At 43.7% G+C, this 18,619-nt stretch overlaps 1 protein-coding gene across 1 annotated transcript in view; it reads left to right on the top strand.

The window, feature by feature from the left end:
* The window catches only part of NUP188 (nucleoporin 188), a 29,374-nt gene extending 12,683 nt beyond the window's left edge, over positions 1-16,691 (top strand). The window contains exons 21-44 of the mRNA XM_037401081.1: positions 314-434; positions 668-734; positions 1,163-1,291; positions 2,530-2,663; positions 3,064-3,170; positions 3,965-4,171; positions 4,776-4,945; positions 5,260-5,329; positions 5,984-6,051; positions 6,681-6,876; positions 7,389-7,466; positions 7,888-7,973; positions 8,407-8,552; positions 9,718-9,899; positions 10,290-10,490; positions 11,126-11,218; positions 11,435-11,593; positions 12,379-12,516; positions 12,929-13,003; positions 13,717-13,926; positions 14,656-14,787; positions 14,937-15,007; positions 15,466-15,595; positions 15,828-16,691. Coding sequence (XP_037256978.1) covers positions 314-434; positions 668-734; positions 1,163-1,291; positions 2,530-2,663; positions 3,064-3,170; positions 3,965-4,171; positions 4,776-4,945; positions 5,260-5,329; positions 5,984-6,051; positions 6,681-6,876; positions 7,389-7,466; positions 7,888-7,973; positions 8,407-8,552; positions 9,718-9,899; positions 10,290-10,490; positions 11,126-11,218; positions 11,435-11,593; positions 12,379-12,516; positions 12,929-13,003; positions 13,717-13,926; positions 14,656-14,787; positions 14,937-15,007; positions 15,466-15,595; positions 15,828-15,998 — 3,141 coding nt within the window. The 3' untranslated portion in view covers positions 15,999-16,691. The remainder of the gene's footprint in view (positions 1-313; positions 435-667; positions 735-1,162; positions 1,292-2,529; positions 2,664-3,063; positions 3,171-3,964; positions 4,172-4,775; positions 4,946-5,259; positions 5,330-5,983; positions 6,052-6,680; positions 6,877-7,388; positions 7,467-7,887; positions 7,974-8,406; positions 8,553-9,717; positions 9,900-10,289; positions 10,491-11,125; positions 11,219-11,434; positions 11,594-12,378; positions 12,517-12,928; positions 13,004-13,716; positions 13,927-14,655; positions 14,788-14,936; positions 15,008-15,465; positions 15,596-15,827) is intronic.
* Positions 16,692-18,619: the final 1,928 nt, after the last annotated feature.

The raw sequence follows: 18,619 nt of genomic DNA, 5'->3' as shown, positions 1-18,619 counted from the left end.
ATCAGCTGTTAGGTGTTATGGTAGGAAGGTGAAATACAGCTGTGTCTGAGATCAACCTCCTGTGCAGCAGGTCTCTGAGTTATCATTGGTTGATGCTCCCTTCCACACTACTGTTTGTGCTTTCTCTGTCGTCCGATTCTTTCAAAAAACTGTTTTGTTTCATCTCATCTACAAAAGAAGTCGCTTGTAAATCTATGTCCCCGTGCTTGATGATTTTCTCACGCTTTAAAGACATACGGCACATCTTCCTTGCAAAAGGTTTCTTGTCCCTTTTAAACCAGAAGGGGGACAGCAAAATTTCTGTTTCTTCTAGGGACAACTTGGTAGCACCCAGAGCCAAGGACTTGTGCCCTGCATTGTGTTTGTCCTGAAGGAGTTGTTGCCAAATTACCACAAATGGCGCTATAACTCTCATGGAGTGAGAGAGAAAATTGGTAAGGATGTTGAAGGGGGGAGAAGAGGAGGGGATGAAAAGGATCGCCTGTCTTCTCAGAGAGAATCTGTAAATTTTTCTTCCTTTTTTTTATCATACCTTTTCTAGCAGCTATTTGGAATTTGCTTTGTATGTCTACCAGTATTGCTAGATGCTGTGATTTGTTTGAAAGTAGTAGGAGCTAGGCAACAGATCTTCCTGAAAACTGAGCAGTCTGTTTAATCTCTGTTTTAGGATGCCTAATTCTGCAGTTGATCCATGCTATACTGAACTTATGCCCTGAAATGGATCCTCGCAGTAGGTAAGACAGGTGATGGATTTTGTATCTGCATTAGCCTGACTTACAGTACAGGAGTCTATTGTTTTGTTTCAGTTTATAAATGCAAATGACTAGGCGTGAACTGGCATAGTTGTATAGTGGTGGTTTCAGCTCTTTTCTGTGTTACTGAGTGCAGGAAGGGTAGAAGAAGATGAGGAACAGAGCAAACCACGTTGGTTTCTAGAATGGTGAAAAAAGAGAAAGCAGTAAATAGATTTCCTGGGACAGACAGCCATTCACTTTTCTATTTGGTGTATCCACTCTAAAGAAAGTAGAAGGGAGAGTAAGGTTAGGGGTCAGTGGGACTGCAGAAATTAAGAGGTTACTTTGTGGTAGTTTTCTAAATGCTATGTGGCAAAATACTGCAAGTGCTCCTAGTGATGATGTCCTGTGTTGTTTGTGACTCACAGCAATGCCCCCAGCCTTCAGTCCTTGTGCATCTTCAGCCTGGCCAACACTGAAGCAGGGCAAGCTGTCATTAACATCATGGGAATTGGTGTGGACACTATTGATATGGTAATGGCCTCCCAGTCCAGTAGGTGAGTGGTGTCTTTCATTTCAGTAGTGTGGGGAAAGCAGCAATGATGTTGGAAATGTAGCTTTGACTTGATTACATGTAATGGGGGATCAGTGTAGCGGCTAGCCATGGCAGCCTGCCTTGTATGGTCTGGAGGAACAAGCCTTGTTTGTTCCAGGTCTGTATATGGTTTCTGCTGTACACCCTCCATTTCAGGCAGTTGTTTTAGTTTTCTATTTATAAATGACATTTGGAGCATGCTGGTGGGTGTAAATGTGCTGAATTGTTTATGTCTGCTAGCACTTACATTGTTTTATAAAGAATTTACTTGGAACTCAATTTTGTAAGATTGAATGAATGAATTTGGAGCAAGAAGATTAGAGCCAATGTTAGTTCTGTGTCTTCGGGTAACACCAGAGTTCAGCTGGTTCATGAGCTACGCTCATGAATAAATTGTAATAAGGCTTGAACTGGGATTTTGGAAGTGCTAACGAAGATCAGTCTGTACAGGGTGGTTCTGAAGGCGGCTTGAAGAACTCTAGAATTATTGAAGATACCTTCAGTGTTGAGTGCCTTAACTTCCTTATGTGACCGTCTGAAGGCTTGAATCTTTTGCTTAGCTATGATTGAATCTCTCCACTTTTTCCTCTGTTCTCTGTTCCTGGCCAACTTTACTTGACACATAGCCAGTCAAACTTGTTAGCAGGTTGTTTATGATAAAGTCTGCTGATCTTTTTTCTTTCCAAACAAGTCTGGGAGGGAATCCAGACTTATCAGGGAGAAAGTGAGACCTATTTGAGAAGCGGTTTTGGCTTTAATGTCTCTCCAAAATGTTTATTTGATAAGGAAGGTCTTAGGAAAAACCCAGAATTGGAGCCAGTGTTACCTCTTAATCCAGTTTTGGTTCACTATAATTTCTGTGAGATTGGTTCTGTAAATGTTTCTCCCTCTGTCTTAATAAGTTTTGTATTTCTGTATCCCAAAGAGGGAAAAAAAATGACAATAGGCTGTCAGACTCTTTTTCTTTTTTGTTCAGTGCTGAAAACTCAGGGCTGGGTAGGCAATATTTTTTTGTGAATATGTGAAAGTCAGTATTTCAGCAGCTTGTGTGTGGTGACGTGGCAGTCTGAGTAAAAATGTCTTATAACCCCTGATTGACAGAGTATAGAATTTCCTTTTTGACTGTTGTGCAAATAATAAATGTCAGTTGTCAACATGGTTATTTCAGTTATTTACTTCGGTTTCTTTTTGGAAACACAGTGATGAGTCACAAGGCCAAGGTCAACTGCTGATCCAAACAGTTAAGCTGGCATTCTCGGTCACCAATAACGTCATCCGGTTGAAACCCCCCTCGAGCGTGGTATCTCCATTAGAACAGGCACTTACTCAGCATGGTATGTATTTCTCCATGGGGGCAGCCTGGGCAGCTGTGCTTTTGTGTTAATTGCAAATAGTGTGTGTCTCATCACAAACAGTAGTTAAGATTTCAAGGTTCCAAAAAGTGGTTTCTAGTGATGGGAGGAGGCCTATTCTCTCTCCTTTAAGGCCTTTTTCTCCTTTAGGACAGCTTCTGAAGTATTAAGCAAATGTGGCTTGTTTGCTGCTTTGTAATGAGATGGGTGTAATTACAGAATATAGTAAGTCAGTTGCCATTAGTACCTGTGGCTGGGCCCATGCCTTGTTGTTTTGGAAGACTGACCTAGTTCTCACCTTCTGCTATGGAAATCATTATTTGGTAAATAGTTACATCTTGTTGCAGTTTCTTCTCTTTGATTTTAATTGTGTTCTCTCCAGGTGCTCATGGAAACAATCTTATTGCAGTCTTGGCCAAATACATCTACCACAGGCATGACCCTGCACTTCCACGCCTTGCCATCCAGTTGCTCAAACGGCTGGCTACGGTAAGATGAGGCTCACACGGGTGTTCCTTTGCTTCTCCCCTTGTGACTTATTCCACCACTGAAATTCTATCAGGATAATTTCTTCAGGCTTTTTTGTATCAGGTAGCTTAATGCAAGTCAGTTGAAGGCAGTGTGGACTGAAAGCTGTAAGGCAGAGCACATTAAAAATCACATAAAGGGCCCTTTAGTTTTCTGCTGTTTCAGAAGTCACTTAACATCTCAGTGAGAGGCTTCACAAGTGGGTTTTTTTCTGCAAAGTATTTGCACCTCCAGTTGATCTCTTTCCACTTTTTTTTGAGAGCTTTCTCAAGTCACACTCTTAAATACAATTCCTACACCTTCTTAACTGGAACTTTAACATCTTACTGGGAAGAGGATCCTACTTAAGTTTTTATTGGGAGCTTTCAACTTTGCCTTTTAGAGTTACTTCTTATGGCTACTAAACATTTGAGAATGTGTTTGCAATTTTATTAAAGCATATAAATCCATCTCTGGTTTATTTATTTCAGGAAATATTATTCCAAAACTGGTTTTGTCTTTGTCTTTTCCAGTTTTGTCATAACTCCGGAGAAGTAGGTGAGGGTTAGAGCAGAATTGCTAAAGATTGGATTGCTGTGCAGGTTTCTTCTCACTTACTGACAACAACTTACTTCTGACTTTCCTCACATACGTTCATAGATTCAGTACAAATATTTTGGAGCTTCAATGTGAAACACAAATCACCTTTTGTATAGACAAGAAGCATTCTGTAGAATTTGGTTGGTTTTGCTTCTGATGTTTCTTTCCTTTTGCAGGTTGCTCCCATGTCTGTTTATGCCTGCCTTGGTAGTGATGCTGCTGCCATCCGTGATGCCTTCCTCACCCACCTACAGAGCAAGATTGAGGACATGCGTATTAAGGTCATGATACTGGAGTTCCTCACAGTTGCAGTGGAGACACAACCTGGGCTCATTGAGCTGTTCCTGAACTTGGAAGTGAAGGATGGCAGTGATGGGTCAAAGGTAGAATAGCCCAAGGACTCACTGGTCTTGTAGCGTTCATAGCAGTCTTGCAGTGCTAGTCTCTAAAATCTGGTAGTTCCTAAATGTAAAGATAAATGCGGCTTGTGCTTACAATTAATGGTGCTGCTGTCCCAGTTTTACTTTTCCCTATAACTAAAGAGAAACCTTCCCCAGTATTTCAAGGCACATACTGTGTTAACGTAAGAACATCTGCCAGGTCAGACCAAAGATCTCTGTGGTCCACTCTCTTGACTCTTGACAGTGGCCAGTCAGTAAGAAAGCTGAAGACTGTGGTACAACAGACGATACCAGTTTTCCAGAATACCCACTCTGGTGCTTTGCAGTTCAAGGTCTTCTTGGGTTGGGACCCTTTGAAGGCACTTGGTCTTACTAAGTCTTAGCTCGTTTTTTATTCCCTGAAAAATATGTATTTTTTCCTCTCCTGTGTTACAACTACATTCCTTGTAGTCATATACAAAATATATGGTGGCGTCACATACTCAAGATTTATTTCTCTGTGTGTTGTTCAAGTGGAATCAAGCACATTCTACCTTAATAGATGGTTCTGTGGCAATATAACCTCTCTAGTTTCCTTTTGCTTCAGGAATTCAGCTTAGGGGAGTGGAGTTGCCTCCAAGTAGTCTTAGAGCTGATAGACTCCAAACAACAGGAGAGGTATTGGTGCCCTCCCCTCTTGCACCGGGCTGCCATTGCCTTCCTGCATGCTTTGTGGCAGGACCGTCGAGATAGCGCCATGCTAGTTCTGAGGACAAAGTGAGTAGTTTTTCTAAAATGTGTTTTCTTTCCTTTTTTCCAAAACACTTTTTCTTTGGTTCATCAGACTTTTCAGGGACGATTGCATCTTAGTCTTTGTGTGCCCTGGTAGGGGTAGGTAGTGTGTGGGCTTTGAACTTAGTCTTTCGGGAGAGAGGATGAGAAACCCCTATGTGCGTGTTCAGAAGCAAATGTATCTATATAAGCTTGTATTTACTAAAGCCTATTTTCTATGGAGTTTAGAACAGTCAAAGTGCTGCTGGGCACGTGGGGTGGGGTAGATAACTGATATTACTTCTGTATTTATCTTTTAGGCCAAAGTTTTGGGAAAATTTAACCAATCCCCTCTTTGGGACCCTTCCTCCGCCTTCAGAATCATCAGAGGTAAGTTACATCTAAACAAAATGAAGGTAGTTACGTACTTCTCAGAAAAGGTTTCTAAGTGATGTATGTGTCTCTTCCCTCTGCTTGCAGTTTTCTAAAAGGAAGTATGGTCAAGTGGTTTAAACACAGGCGCAGGAGATGAAGTGAATGCTTTCTGGCTTTGCAGAGGCTGTACAGCCATGAACTGTCTTTTGAAATTCTCTGCTCTTTATTCACATATGAAACAAAAATAGATGTTACCTAGCATTTGTGGTAACACTTACTCTTTGGAAGGTATGCTCTCTGTAGTGTATCCATACTATACGTCGTGTGCTGTTTGGCAAAAGAAACTCCTTTGTTTTTTAGGCATAGCTTAGACTGGCTAGTATCACAGAGGAGTCAATTAGGTTCTTGTTATTCATTCTTCCTTTCTGTGGGAGTTTTCCCTTTCATTATGAAAGTCCTGTGCTCTCACTCAGAGTGCAGCTTTGAACACAGCATTCTATCACCAGTCCATGGTCAAATGACATAACTATTGCTATTGTGGGAGAAACAAGTCTCCTGCAAAACTGGAATATCAGTCACAAGTGGTCAGGTAGCAATAAATCAGAATTCCACTTACCCTGCAGAGCTAGGTGCTCAAATTTTTCTTTTTTTGTTTTTTTTTCTTTCTAGCTCAGTGTCTTGGATACCTGTGCCTTAATCATGAAAATCATCTGTTTGGAGATCTACTATGTTGTCAAGTGAGTCTCTGGTAGTCTCTCCTTCTTCCCTGTACTTTTTTTCTTGATGCTTTGTGTTAATTCTTGATAGCCCAGCAGGCTTTGTGGGACAAAGTACATGTAGTCCTGTGAAGATGTGAGCGGAGCAGTGATTTATAAACAAATTACAAATACGCGTTTGAGATTCTTGCAGTCACCAATTGCAGAAAGAGAATGTTACAGTCTTTCTGCAGCCTGTAGGTGAGAATGTTAGTGTTTTCCTTGTATCCTGGAATAAGAATATACAGCATTTATTAAAACTAATTGTAAACTAAGCTAAGTACTCCTACTATAGTGATTGCTGAATAACATTTAGCAGTTTTCTCCCACTCATTTTGTTTTCCTGAGCACAACTGCCCTTTAATATGTTGAAAAGTCAGGATTAACTAAAATATGTGCTGAAAAAACCCCCCAAGTCTGTAGATTTTCTTCAGGGATTATATTTCTCCTTCACATTTGATGCGAAAAGTGGGATTCCCTGCACAGGTCTAATATGTGGAATAACCTTCATTTGCAAGCTGTGTCCTTGGCTTTCCTACCTGAATTTCAGAAGAAGTATGTTTTCTGACCAAAGAATAAATGAAGATAACTTCTCCTCTTGATTTGGTCAGGGGCTCACTGGATCAGTCCCTGAAAGACATGCTGAAGAATTTCTCCACCAAAAAGCGCTTTGCTTATTGGTCAGAGTATGTGAAGTTACTGGCGTATCATGTGGCAGAGACAGAGGGTAGCAGCTGTGCCTCCGTGACAGAATATCAGATGCTCATCTCAGCTTGGCGAATGCTGCTGATAATCTCTACTGGCCATGTAAGAGCTACCTCTTATCTGTCATGATAATCTGAGATTAACATTTTGAATAATACAATGCCAACTTCTTAGGGCCTGCTAAGCTGTAATGAAGAATTCAGTGTTTGTTCTTTGAATTTTGTTGTATATATGCTTACAAGTTGACATGAGCGTGGTACAAGACGGAGTGGGTGATGGTGTTTTGCTCTTTCATCAACATGAGTGTATTGTCTGTCTGAGCAGAGGAGGGAGGTAGTAAATAATTTTTATAGCAATTCTAAGTAATTCTGTAATCCTGAAGAGATTTTGCTGAGTCAAGTGAGACAGGGAAGCACCATTTGGGAAATTAGTCATTGCTGACTTCTTGTCAGCTGTTAATGTAATACTTCAGTGATTTCTGTAAAACTGCGTCATTCAGCAGCTATAAAATTTGCTGAATTCTTGAAGTAACAAATTAAAACAGTAGACTCATGTTAGACTGCTAAGAAGGTGCATCTTTTGTTGTGATTGATTTCTCTCTTTGTGGATCTTAGGCGGATATAATGCATCTGACTGATTCTGCAGTTCATCAGCAGCTGTTTCTGGATGTGCTAAATGGCACCAAGGTTTTGGTAGGTGGTGCTTCCTGTCAGTTCTTTAATTTCCCAGTTGCTCATCATCTTTGTACTACTAGGAGTTCTCTTTCTTGAGCTGCTTGCCATCATAGGTTTTTTTAGATCTTGTGAAACTGGGCTGAAACAAAGCCTCTCTCTCCCTGAACTGATGAGCTTCTTATAGATGTTTATTTTGCATGTGTCATTCCTGTCATCACTGAGTGAGCCTGCAGAGGGTTCCCTTTGATGCTGCTAGCTGCTAAAGAACAAACCTGGTCATCTACGGTTGGACTCGATGATCTTAAAGGTCTTTTCCAACGTAAATGATTCTATGATTCAAATTGGTGGCGGTGCTTGGGCTCTTGAGTGCTTGAGGATTTCTTAAGTCTTCTTAGATGTGACTGTTTGCAGCTGTAACTCTTGTAGTATTTCTTCTTAGCTTCTAGTTCCCATGTCAGTATCCTGTCTGCAGCTGGGGTCTATGCTATGTACCCTTCTTCTGATCCTGCTCAAACAGTGGAAGAGGTAGGTATTTTGTTTGGATAATTACTAGTCACTGCTAAATATAAAAACTTGGGAGATTATATTTAAGTGTTTTGCTTTAGTGAGATTCCCGTAGTGATTTGGGGAGGAAACTGAAGCCTTATCATGCAGTTCTCTTTTGGGATGGCAAATGTCTGTAGGTTGTGGCTGAAGTCTCTTGTAGCAATACATTTATGGTTTGGCTTCCTGCTTACTGGCAAAGAGTGTATCAAAAAAGCTTTTGTGATAGTCCTGCATTCTCACTGTACTGTGGAATGTCTTTAGTGAGATCCAGGTGGTGACTTAAACTTTACACGGAAGAACTGCTATTATTTGTGTGGCTCATATAACTTATGATCCATAGAGCTCAGTCAAGCCAATATATTTATTGAGGGATCTTTGTCTAATCTGAAGAGCTCTCCCTTTTTGTTGTCAGCGAGTTGGGTTCTGTGGATAAAATCATAAACTCCTTGACGCAGATTCTGGAGGGAGTACTACAGGCAGATCAGCAGATGATGGAGAAAACCAAAGCCAAAGTGTTCTCAGCTCTTATCACTGTTCTGCAGATGAAGGAGATGAAAGGTGAGTTGGTGTGTGTACAAGTGTCAAGAGCAGGGCTGCCATGGCTGAATACACCCTATCACTCTAGTGTTTCCAAGATAAAAATGCATATGGTGTTAGTAGTAGTACAGGATGCTGAATGTCGTCACCAACCTGTGGGACTTCCCTACTTTTTTCTCACTTGTTTTAGCTCGTTTTAGAAAGAGATGAGATTTATCATTCGCAGCATGTCTGTGTCTTCCCTTCCCTTCCCTTTCCCCAATAATAACCTCTGAGTTTGATAAAGACAAGATAGGGTTTCTGTGTGGTTTCGAAAATAGCTCAGCAGGTGTGGGAGGAACACTCTAGTGACGCCATCTCATGGAGCAACTGTAGAGCTTAGATTTTGACATGAATTTCTATTTAGAGATAACAAAAGACCCAAACACAAGAAAGTCTTCTGAGGGTACATTTTGTTACAAACCAGAGAAACAAGCATTACTCCTGTCACTTGTGGGACACCTTGCATTGCAGTAACAATTGAAGACCCTCAGTGGAATCTGGGCAGTATTTCTCTGTACAACACATACAAAGGCAACTGTGGTGGTGAGAATCGTATCAGGTTACCGTTCTGTGTATTCCTTGTTCCACTGCATGGGCCCTGCAAGCCCATATATTTTGGAAAATAACTAGAAAGTGGAGGGTTGGGGGTTTTTTTAACGTTTTTCTTTGCTGTTGAATTTGAGTTTCCAGTCATGCTGGTAAAAGGTAGTGTAGTTTATTATAATGGTGTTGATGAGAATGTTTTATTTATATGGACTCACAGAGCATAGACTGCACCCAATCTGTACAGGCCAGTACCAGAAGTCTGGAGAAATGTGTAGGAGATGCTGTAGTGTGCAGTCATGGAATAATTTGTCCACAGCAGCGCTTGATTTGTGCATTGAGATATCATAAGTTTATACAATTTCTTGGTAAAACTACATGTTTTTGCTATCCAGCTGACCATCTAATCCCTTATTATGTCCTCCTAGACTTAACCATCTGACTTAGTCATAGTTCCTCACATTCTGTTATGTAGGTTTTGAAATGTAAACAGAACAAGTAATAACTCCGAGAAATGTGGCCCAGTGATGTTATCAGTTAAACTGGAAACCCAGGTACAAGGATTGTGTGTTAACTGTTGTCTGTTCTCTGTGTGTCACAGTGAATGAGATCCCCCAGTACTCCCAGCTGGTGTTTTGTGTGTGTGAAACACTCCAAGATGAGGTCATTGCACTCTTTGATCAAACTCGACACAGCCTGACCTTGGGAGATGCTACAGATGACAAGGACAGCATGGAAACAGATGATGTCTCCCGAGTTAAACACAAAGACCAGCGAGATGGGGTAAAGGGCCTGTTTGTCTGCTTTGTAGCCATGTTTCTTGTTTCCAGATGGAAGTTCCATGTATGTTTGGAACAACTTTCCCTTGCGGCCTGCTGCCTTCAAAGGAAGTTTTCAGCAGTTTCTATTTCAGAACTACTCCATGTCTTTTTGGCATGCATCAATCTGGGAAGTTGGCTGTTGCTGCCTCTCTTTCAGATCTGTACTAAAAAACATTGTCGCAATTGTGAATACAGTCAGGAAGTGTGCAGAGTGTGATGTGGGGGATACCAGGTGCCTGAATTTATGGTTCTGAGAATGACTGAACTTTCGGTTGTGTTAGTAAATGCTTTCAAGATTTTCTTGGTACCCATGTTAAGCCTATACCTCGTTCTCCTTTCCTTGTCACTACAGGTGTGTGTTCTGGGTCTGCATCTGGCTAAAGAGCTCTGTGAAGTTGATGAAGATGGAGACTATTGGCTGCAGATTACAAGGAAAGTCCCTGTGCTTCCTACTATCTTTGCTGCACTGGAGATCAGCCTGAGAGTTAAACAAAACCTTCACTTCACAGAGGCCTCCTTACATCTACTGCTGACCTTAGCAAGGACTCAACAGGTGAGACGTGCCGAGAAATGAAAGCATATAGCTATATGTTTTTAATAGGAACTGTATATCTCATTATTCTGGCTGCAGTGCAGCTGAACACTCATCTGTAGCTAAAGGGTTTTTTTCGAGGCTGGCAAGCAGTAGGCCCTGTATGTACGCCTGCTTAGTTTGCCTGGTTCTCGACAATGGGATGTCTTGGATGGAATTGCTGAGCCAGCCAGAGCAGACCCATAATTTAGAGCTGGTGCTTTCACTCAGTGTATTCCTCTGCAATGCAAATTATCTTCCCCTTGTTAAAACAACCTTAAGTGTTGGAACCTGCTTTCTCATTAGTTGCAACAAAATGTTATTTATCTGTTACAAGTTCAGCTTGTTTGGGGTTTTAGGTGAAAGCAAGGTCTTTCCAAAGCCAGTCCTTTTCAAAGATTACGTATGTACCAAGCCAAGTGGTATTGAAATGGAATTCATAGCACAGGTATGCAGGTTAAATTTTACTGGAAGAACAGTGTTGCTTTTCTTGATATTGCATTGTTAACAACATAGAGGTGTGTGTAGATGAAAGTGTAATGCAAAATAAGTGTCTTCAGTCTCAGAGAGCAGCCACACCTGCAGATTTTAACAGTAGTTTGTTTTCTGTCTTGTAGGGAGCAGCAGCAGTGGCTGGAGCTGGTGTCACACAGAGTGTCTGCCTGCCTCTCTTGAGTGTGTACCAGCTCAGCACTAATGGAGCTATTCAGGTGGGTTCTGCTTCCTTTTGTGAGGGGAATGTGCCAGGGGACCTTGCCATCCCCTGCCGTGCGGGCTGTGGTTGGAGCAGAGCCATCCCAGCCAGGGAGGACAGCAGCCACCCCTGGGGACTGGAGACTTCCAAAACTGAATAGAGGGTTTGTGGCCTGTGCCACACTGGGTGGCAGAGTAAATAAGTCATTTACTTTTGTATCTGATTTGTTCAGACATCTGCTTCATCTCGAAAGTCTCTGGATGCCCCCTCTTGGCCTGGGGTCTATCGTCTCTCCATGTCGCTGATGGAACGCCTTCTTAAAACACTTAGATACAACTTCCTGACGGAAGCACTGGACTTCGTCGGTGTTCATCAAGAGAGGATTCTTCAGGTATATCACATACTTTCTCTGTGATGGTTCACTTGGCTTCCGTGTTGCAGTAGCAGCGGAAACAGGTCAGGAAGTGCAGAAGCATTGAAAAGAGGCTCCTGCCTCAGAAAGATTTACAGTGGAAATAATTCAGTAGTGTGAGAAGGAGGACAGAAGTACAAGCCATGCTGTGGTCAGTCAGGGACGATTGTTACGATACCCGTTAGAGCCGGGCAGTCATCATCTGTTCATCCTTTTCTCTCTCGGGTTTATAACTTTGCTACAAGTGTTTAATATGCCTACTCAACACAGTAGCAGAAAGTTTGATGAGAACTTACCTTGTGGCTGTTTGCTGTGGAAAGAAAAGTATGAGAGCTGTTCTTGGAGGTGGCTTCAGCTCAGCCTTGCTCAAAGAATGAAAATGCTGTGGTCAGGGTTCAGTCACCATTCAGGTCAGCAAGCCCTCTTGTCTTGCAGTACTGAAATACCTGTACTGGCTGGATTGTGTCGGTGCAGATGTGCTGAAGAGTCCTGTTAGTACATAGGTGCTGAATTACCTGTTCGTAAGCATGCTCCCTAGACAGATAGTCTTGTATGGCAGCACAGTTTGTGAAATGCATTGACCTCTGACTAACAATATAAAGTTCTCCATGTCTGACCCATGTGCTGTGTGGCAGCTTTCTTGAATGCATTTTCTGTCCCTAAGGGCAGATCCTCGGCATATTCAGCTTTTTCTTCTAGAGGAGGGAATGGGATTTTTGTGATTTAACTGCCATTGCCCTGATTTACTTCTCTCTGCTTTCCAGTGCCTGAATGCAGTACGGACAGTACAGAGCTTGGCCTGTCTGGAAGAGGCCGATCACACTGTTGGCTTCATTCTTCAGCTCTCCAATTTCACAAAGGAGTGGCATTTCCACCTGCCACAGCTTATGAGGGACATGCAGGTAGGAATCAGGATATTGCTGTGAATAATACTTTGGAGCACAGGGATTTGGATGTGTTAAGAGAAAATGGTACTGCGTCACCTTTTTATTATTGATCTGTTAATAGGAACTACTGCTGAGGTCATTTAAATGTTTGTTCTGTCAGTACCTTGTCTGAATCAAGTGAGGAAACGTGACTGTTGGGGACAGAGAAATGATAGCTTGGAGAAGTAATTTGGGGATTTCAGTGGCTTACTCTCAGTTCTCGGTGCCACGCGACTCCAAGAAAATACTGGGAAATCAAGAGACTGCACTGATCCTTGATGATCAGTGGGTTCTGTTTAACTGGATTTTCTAGCTTCCACCAATGATAGTGAACAGATGGGGTTTGAGAATTTTTTAAGAGATTTCTCCTTCACCTTATTTATTTCAGGTGAATCTGTGTTACCTGTGTCAGGCCTGTACCTCCCTCCTGCACAGCCGCAAAATGCTCCAGCACTACCTGCAGGTGAGGATGGGGATTCTAAATCAAACTGTAAGTTAGGAGTGTTGCATGTCCATGCTCCCTGTTAAAAGGCAAATATAGTTTAATGTCCAGGCTCTTGGATATTGACTTGATTGTTTGTCCTAGTGGTGATTATTGACAGTCATCAATAGTTAGAATTTGCATTTCTCCACAGCAAAAAAATGTGCAAAGAGTAGTCTGGACTCTAAAAACTCTGGCCTATGTAAAGCCAGTCCTACAGAAGCAGCAGCCTGTGTTTGAGTATTGCTGTTACCACTTCACAGCTGCCTATGCTGCAGCAAGAAGGCTGCATTGCTGTAGTACTCTGTAGTACCATTAATTAAGCCACTGTTGACCTGGTGTCCTTGATCTGATTTAATTTTTTTTCGAGAGCGCTCTTGTTCTTGGGGAATCCTTAGATTCATGAGGGGGAGATGATGCATTGCAACTGTTATTTCAGCATGGCTGGTGTGTTGATTAGGGATTCTTTTTCTGAAATGTGGAATCTAAGTAGCCTCTGCAGCTGCCTCCCTGCAATGCAGTGCCTCCCCTGATGCACACTAGTGTAGATTCTCCTGCTTCTAGCAGGTGACAGACTTTGGGTGCCGTATTTTCTCATTCCTTTTGTTCATAGCATTTTTTCCCCCTCAAAGTATTGGTCTTAGTGCAAAGTAATCATGTCTGTATTCAAGATTTTCTTTTTTCTTTTTCCACAGACAAAAAATGGTGATTCCCTTCCATCAAGTGTGACTCCACGGGTGCAGCGTAATCCCCAAGCCTCCTCCAAACATCCCAGTCCTGAGTCAGAGGCAGCAGAGCAGAAAGCACTGCTTACAGTGCAGTACAGCCTCTTGAAAATCCTCAGCAAATCTCTTGCTGCCCTGCGCCATTTCACCCCCGATGTCTGCCAGATCCTCCTTGATCAGGTAGGGAAAGAGGAGAGATGCTTCCTGAAGGGGGGAGTTTCCAGCTTCTCAAGTGAGGTTCACTTGAGGCACAGTCTGTCCTGCTTGTGACAGCGACCCCACCATACAGCTGTCTGCTGTCCCACTGCGCAGAGCAGGATGGCAGGACACAGGGAATTCCCCTGATCCTGAAAGAAAGGCTTGGCTGAGCTTTTGTGTGATCTGCACTGTGCTGTGCATGTGTAACCTTACTGGAGCAGACTAATAACCCCGCTAGGTTTGTATCCTCAGTATGCCACTCTTCAGAAGAGACATCCTCTCGTTATCTTTCTGTGTCAGTGTGACCTAGTGGCTGCTCTCCAGGTTCCGAAAAGGAAAGTTTTTAGTCCTTGATTCTGGCAGTGTCTTGCTGCTTACTTTTGGATAGTTAACTTCCTTTTCCTCTAGGTACATAAGCCTGGGTGTTTGAAAACAATCTGGGAACAGTCTTTACTTCAGCTTGCCCACTTGGTGGCAAGCTGCACGGCTTGGGAGTTGGAGAAGGCTCATTCATGTGAGAGGAGCTGTACAGTACTGTACAGAATGCTCTCTGCTGCTCCATCTCTATACCTGAGCTTTGGGAAATTATCTCAGTGCTTCTACTTCTTCATACAAAAAGTGTGATAGAAGGGACTAGGTATTCCTGTTACTATGACAGTAGCATACTCATTGCCTCTGGGGTCACTCACTCCTCTTTCCATTTCTCCACAGTCGCTGGACCTTGCTGAATACAACGTGCTCTTCGTTTTGAGTTTCACCACACCAGCCTTTGATTCAGATGTTGCACCTTCTTTTGGGACACTCCTTGCCACAGTCAATGTGGCCCTTAACATGCTGGGAGAGGTACTGGCCATTTCTCTGTCTGGGATTGCACAGCAGCTGCAGTGATCCCAGAGCACTCATTCAACTGGTACTTTGAAGAGCAGGAGTATTTCTTCTTGTGTATCTCCTGTCTCTAATGCCTTTTTTTTTTTTTTTTTTTCCCCTCCAAGCTGGATAAGAAGAAGGAACCTTTCCCTCAGGCTGCAGGGCTGAATATGCAAGAGGGAACCAAAACCCTCAAGTAAGTTTCTAGCTATTTGATATAGTTGTGGCCAAGGAGCGGAACTGAATGCTCCTCAGATCTGAACGTAGGTTTAGAGGCATTTGTGTAGCTTCAGAGCTGCTCTTCCTGAATCCAAGGAGTTTGAATAGCCCATCAGAAGCTCTCCAAAGCAAGCAGGGATTTTGGGGGGGGAGGGTGTGTGAAGCCATCCTGTCCTAAGTCAACCACTGAAGATGCAGGTAGAGTTTTTGATGCTTATTTACCAGTACTTTTAAACTGGGCTTCCTTGATGGCCTGCCGGGGCTTGGTACTCTGCAGACCATAGCTTTTGGGTATCGCTGCCCAAGCAGAATGTGAAGAGTAACAGTGTTCTCTTGTATGCAGCCTGCATGTGAAGTTTTTCTAAGAGTATTTGACCTTGAAACTAGAGTATGCTGACCTTTTTGGCTCCTGCTGATGTGTGTTTCTTTGCACAGGTCTCTGCTCATGTTTACAATGGAAAACTGTTTCTACCTGCTCATCTCCCAGGCTGTTCGGTACTTGAGGGACCCAGCTGTGCATCCCCGTGATAAGCAGCGGATGAAACAGGAGCTCAGCTCTGAGCTGGTAAGCAGCTTGTACCACCCCCCTTTCCCACTGGTCAGTGTGAGTGTGTCTTGCGGGAGGTCGTTTGGCTTTGGCTGCTCAGTAGAGCCCATTCCCCAGCGTGAGTCGGCCGCTGTAGGTGTCTTGGGCTGCGCATACTGGTGCCGGTCCCTGTGCCACTGGCGCCTTGTCTGGGGAGGGAGAGGGGCGTGCGTTTGAAAGAAGCTAACTTGTTACGTGCTTCTAATTTCAGAGTACGCTGCTCTCCAGCCTGTCCCGTTACTTCCGCCGTGGTGGTCCCTCTTCACCTGCCAGCGGGGTTCTTCCCTCTCCCCAAGGAAAGTCTGCCTCCAAGCTGGGTCCGGAGGGGCAGGAGCCTTTGTTTCAGCTTGTGCAGGCCTTTGTCCGGCACGTGCAGAGATAGATTCTGTCCTGCCACTGCCTCCCTTTTCAAGACTCGCAGCAGAACGATTCACGTCCACCACAGAAGGCGTCACCTTTGGCAGAGCGCATAACGAGGACTGGGGAGGGGAGGGAGGCCTGGTGCGGGCAGGGGTGTAAACCGAGCTGTAACATCAGCCACGAGATCCCGGTGAACTCTTGCAGCCCAGCAGCAGAGTGAATGTAAGGAGAGCTGAGGGTGGCTCTTCAGCGATCAGCCCGCATGCACAGCCTGCTCGCTCCGTCTGCTAGAGCACCCTGGCTGGTACAAGTGCTGAACAGTCAAAACCTTTATTTTTATAGCTTGTACCTCAGCTGGGGAAGCTGTGGCTGGATGGAGAGAGGAGACAAACTTTCTGCTGGGCATTAACTCTGCTCTTAACACAAGGTGCAATCTGCCTCTCCCTCACAGTCAGAGTCCAGTTAAGGCACAACCAAGGGATCAGCCAGCAATTCAGAGACCATCTTTCTACTGCTATTTTTGTACTGAATGGTTCAAGGCAAGATGGTGTATGTGTGCTCACGCCTTCCCTTCACCCTGCAGTCTGTGTGTTGTGTGTGTTTCTGAAGAGCAAGGCCTCGCTCCAGGTTTTTAAGTCAAAATTCCATTGTTCCAGTCTTGCAGTTTTTTGTAACTGTGCCCTATTTATACTGATATTAAAACCTTTATAGACAGTAGCTGGGTTCATGGGTGTGTACTGGACATAGCAGCCTTCAGCACTGATTCTGCATCTGCTGTGCAGTAGTTCTGCTGGGCTGAGGTCCCAGCTAACGTGGTGCGAGTTGTGCCTTGTGAGTGACGATCCAGACAGTGTTTGAAGGGATTGTCATCAAAGGCTGACTCCCTCGGCTTCCCCACACCCACTCCATTTCTCTTACTGTCATGTTGGGGAACTCGTAGGAGGTTTCAAATGAGCATCACTATAAAATACTCCTCAGAAATTATTCTGCACACGATGATGTGGACCACACGCATGGATTACTCTGTGCAGATTCGAAGCCGCTACTCTGCCTGTTGCAGCAACAGGGGAGTATGCGCAGGTTCAAGCTAGAAGACACTGTCTGCAGTGATGTTGCTTTGTGCTCTTGTAGCTCGCTGAAGTAGATCAACAAACTCTTAAGGTTCTCAGGCTTCATGTGTGATGGAGACAAGAAAAGGTCAGTGATGATTGCTTAAAATAAAGCCTGAAATCTAGACGGACTTTTCTAAGGTAAGAAATCAAATTTCAATGTAGCTGTGAGCTAGTAAGGTACCAGTTCTCTCCTAAAGAGACACCTGATTGCTTTACCAGTCAGAACCTTTTTAATCTCAATGGTTTTAAGAGACTGGAGTGAGAAAATTAGATTATCTTGCTTTGAGGGCTTTTGTTTTTTTCCTTGTAAGCTTAAGTGATAGTAATATTCTAACATACTTGTTTGATCTATTTTTACTTGCCCTGGAGGCTTTGGTTTGAACTAGCTGGCTGGAGCAAAGTGGTCTTAAAGTAGAAGGGAGAAGGGCTTTATTACCTTCTGAAAGCTGAGGTGAGCTGCTCTGACTGGGAGGGAGGTGGTGTGACAGCCCTGAAGCCCCACTTTACCTGTAACCATTAACGCTTTCTGCCACAGGGGAACTGTGAGTGTGAGCATGGAGATCTGAGGGTGAAGAGCTGCGGAGGAGATGGCACCTTGGCGCCAGGTGGCTGTGGGGAGTGAAAGTAAAGCCAGAGCCCATCTAAGGGAGTTCAGTACTGCTTAGGGCTGTTACTTGATAGCTCTGGTAGGTACCTTCCCTTTTGTTAACGCTTTTCAAGGTACACACAGTGTGCTAATCGCTTCATTAGTGTTCAACAAGATAGAACGAGGATTTAAAGAGAAGTAATGCATTCTTTTAGATACTTACTCAAGCACTGGAGTGAGAGTTCATGGTGTTAGGCTGGAGTCCTCGGTGCCAGAGAGCAAAGGGCAGGGGATGCTGTTGGTCACTTCAGTGTTGCAGAGCTGTAGCGTCACTTCAGCCAGCAGCATTTCAGCCCTGAACTGCACCTTTACCTGCCCCGAGCCACAAAGGGGCACGGAACAGCCTTCAGCCAAGGCCGGCTCACGCCAGCAGCTACAAAGCAGCAGCGTGAGAGTGTCATCTTTCTGCAGAGAGCAAGATAGAACCAGCAACAGATCTTGCATGCGCTCTTTTCTAATGCAGAGGGGAGCGCTGGTGCCAAGAACAGACTTCTTTCTGGTTGTTAAGAGAGACCATTTTTAGCATCATTAAGCTGCTGCTGTTCTTGCTAAAACTGTTCTTCCTCTTTCTTTAATCCACCAGGGAGAGGAATAACAGGTAAACAAGGATGGTGCTGGCCCCTGGGAAAGGTATACGTACTGGAAGGGAAATGGACAGGGGTAGATCTGTAAGAGGGTAGAATTGTGGTAGGGGTAACCATGGCACTTGTTACTGCTTTAATTAGCTTTACAATTTGATTTCCCCACTCCCTTTCATTTGAGTTTAACTAGAAACACTGACAGCTACTGTTACACGACAGAGCATTTCAGCAGCTGCTTTTCCCGGTTCTTTCCAAGCTGGGTGCTAAGGACAAGGCTTTAAGATCTTAGATTAGCAGTAGATCT

Source organism: Falco rusticolus, chromosome 9 (genome assembly GCF_015220075.1).
Source record: "Falco rusticolus isolate bFalRus1 chromosome 9, bFalRus1.pri, whole genome shotgun sequence".
NCBI classification, from domain to species: domain Eukaryota; kingdom Metazoa; phylum Chordata; class Aves; order Falconiformes; family Falconidae; genus Falco; species Falco rusticolus.
The sequence above is the reverse complement of the archived record's forward strand: the minus strand, read 5'-3'. Positions and strand labels throughout refer to the sequence as shown.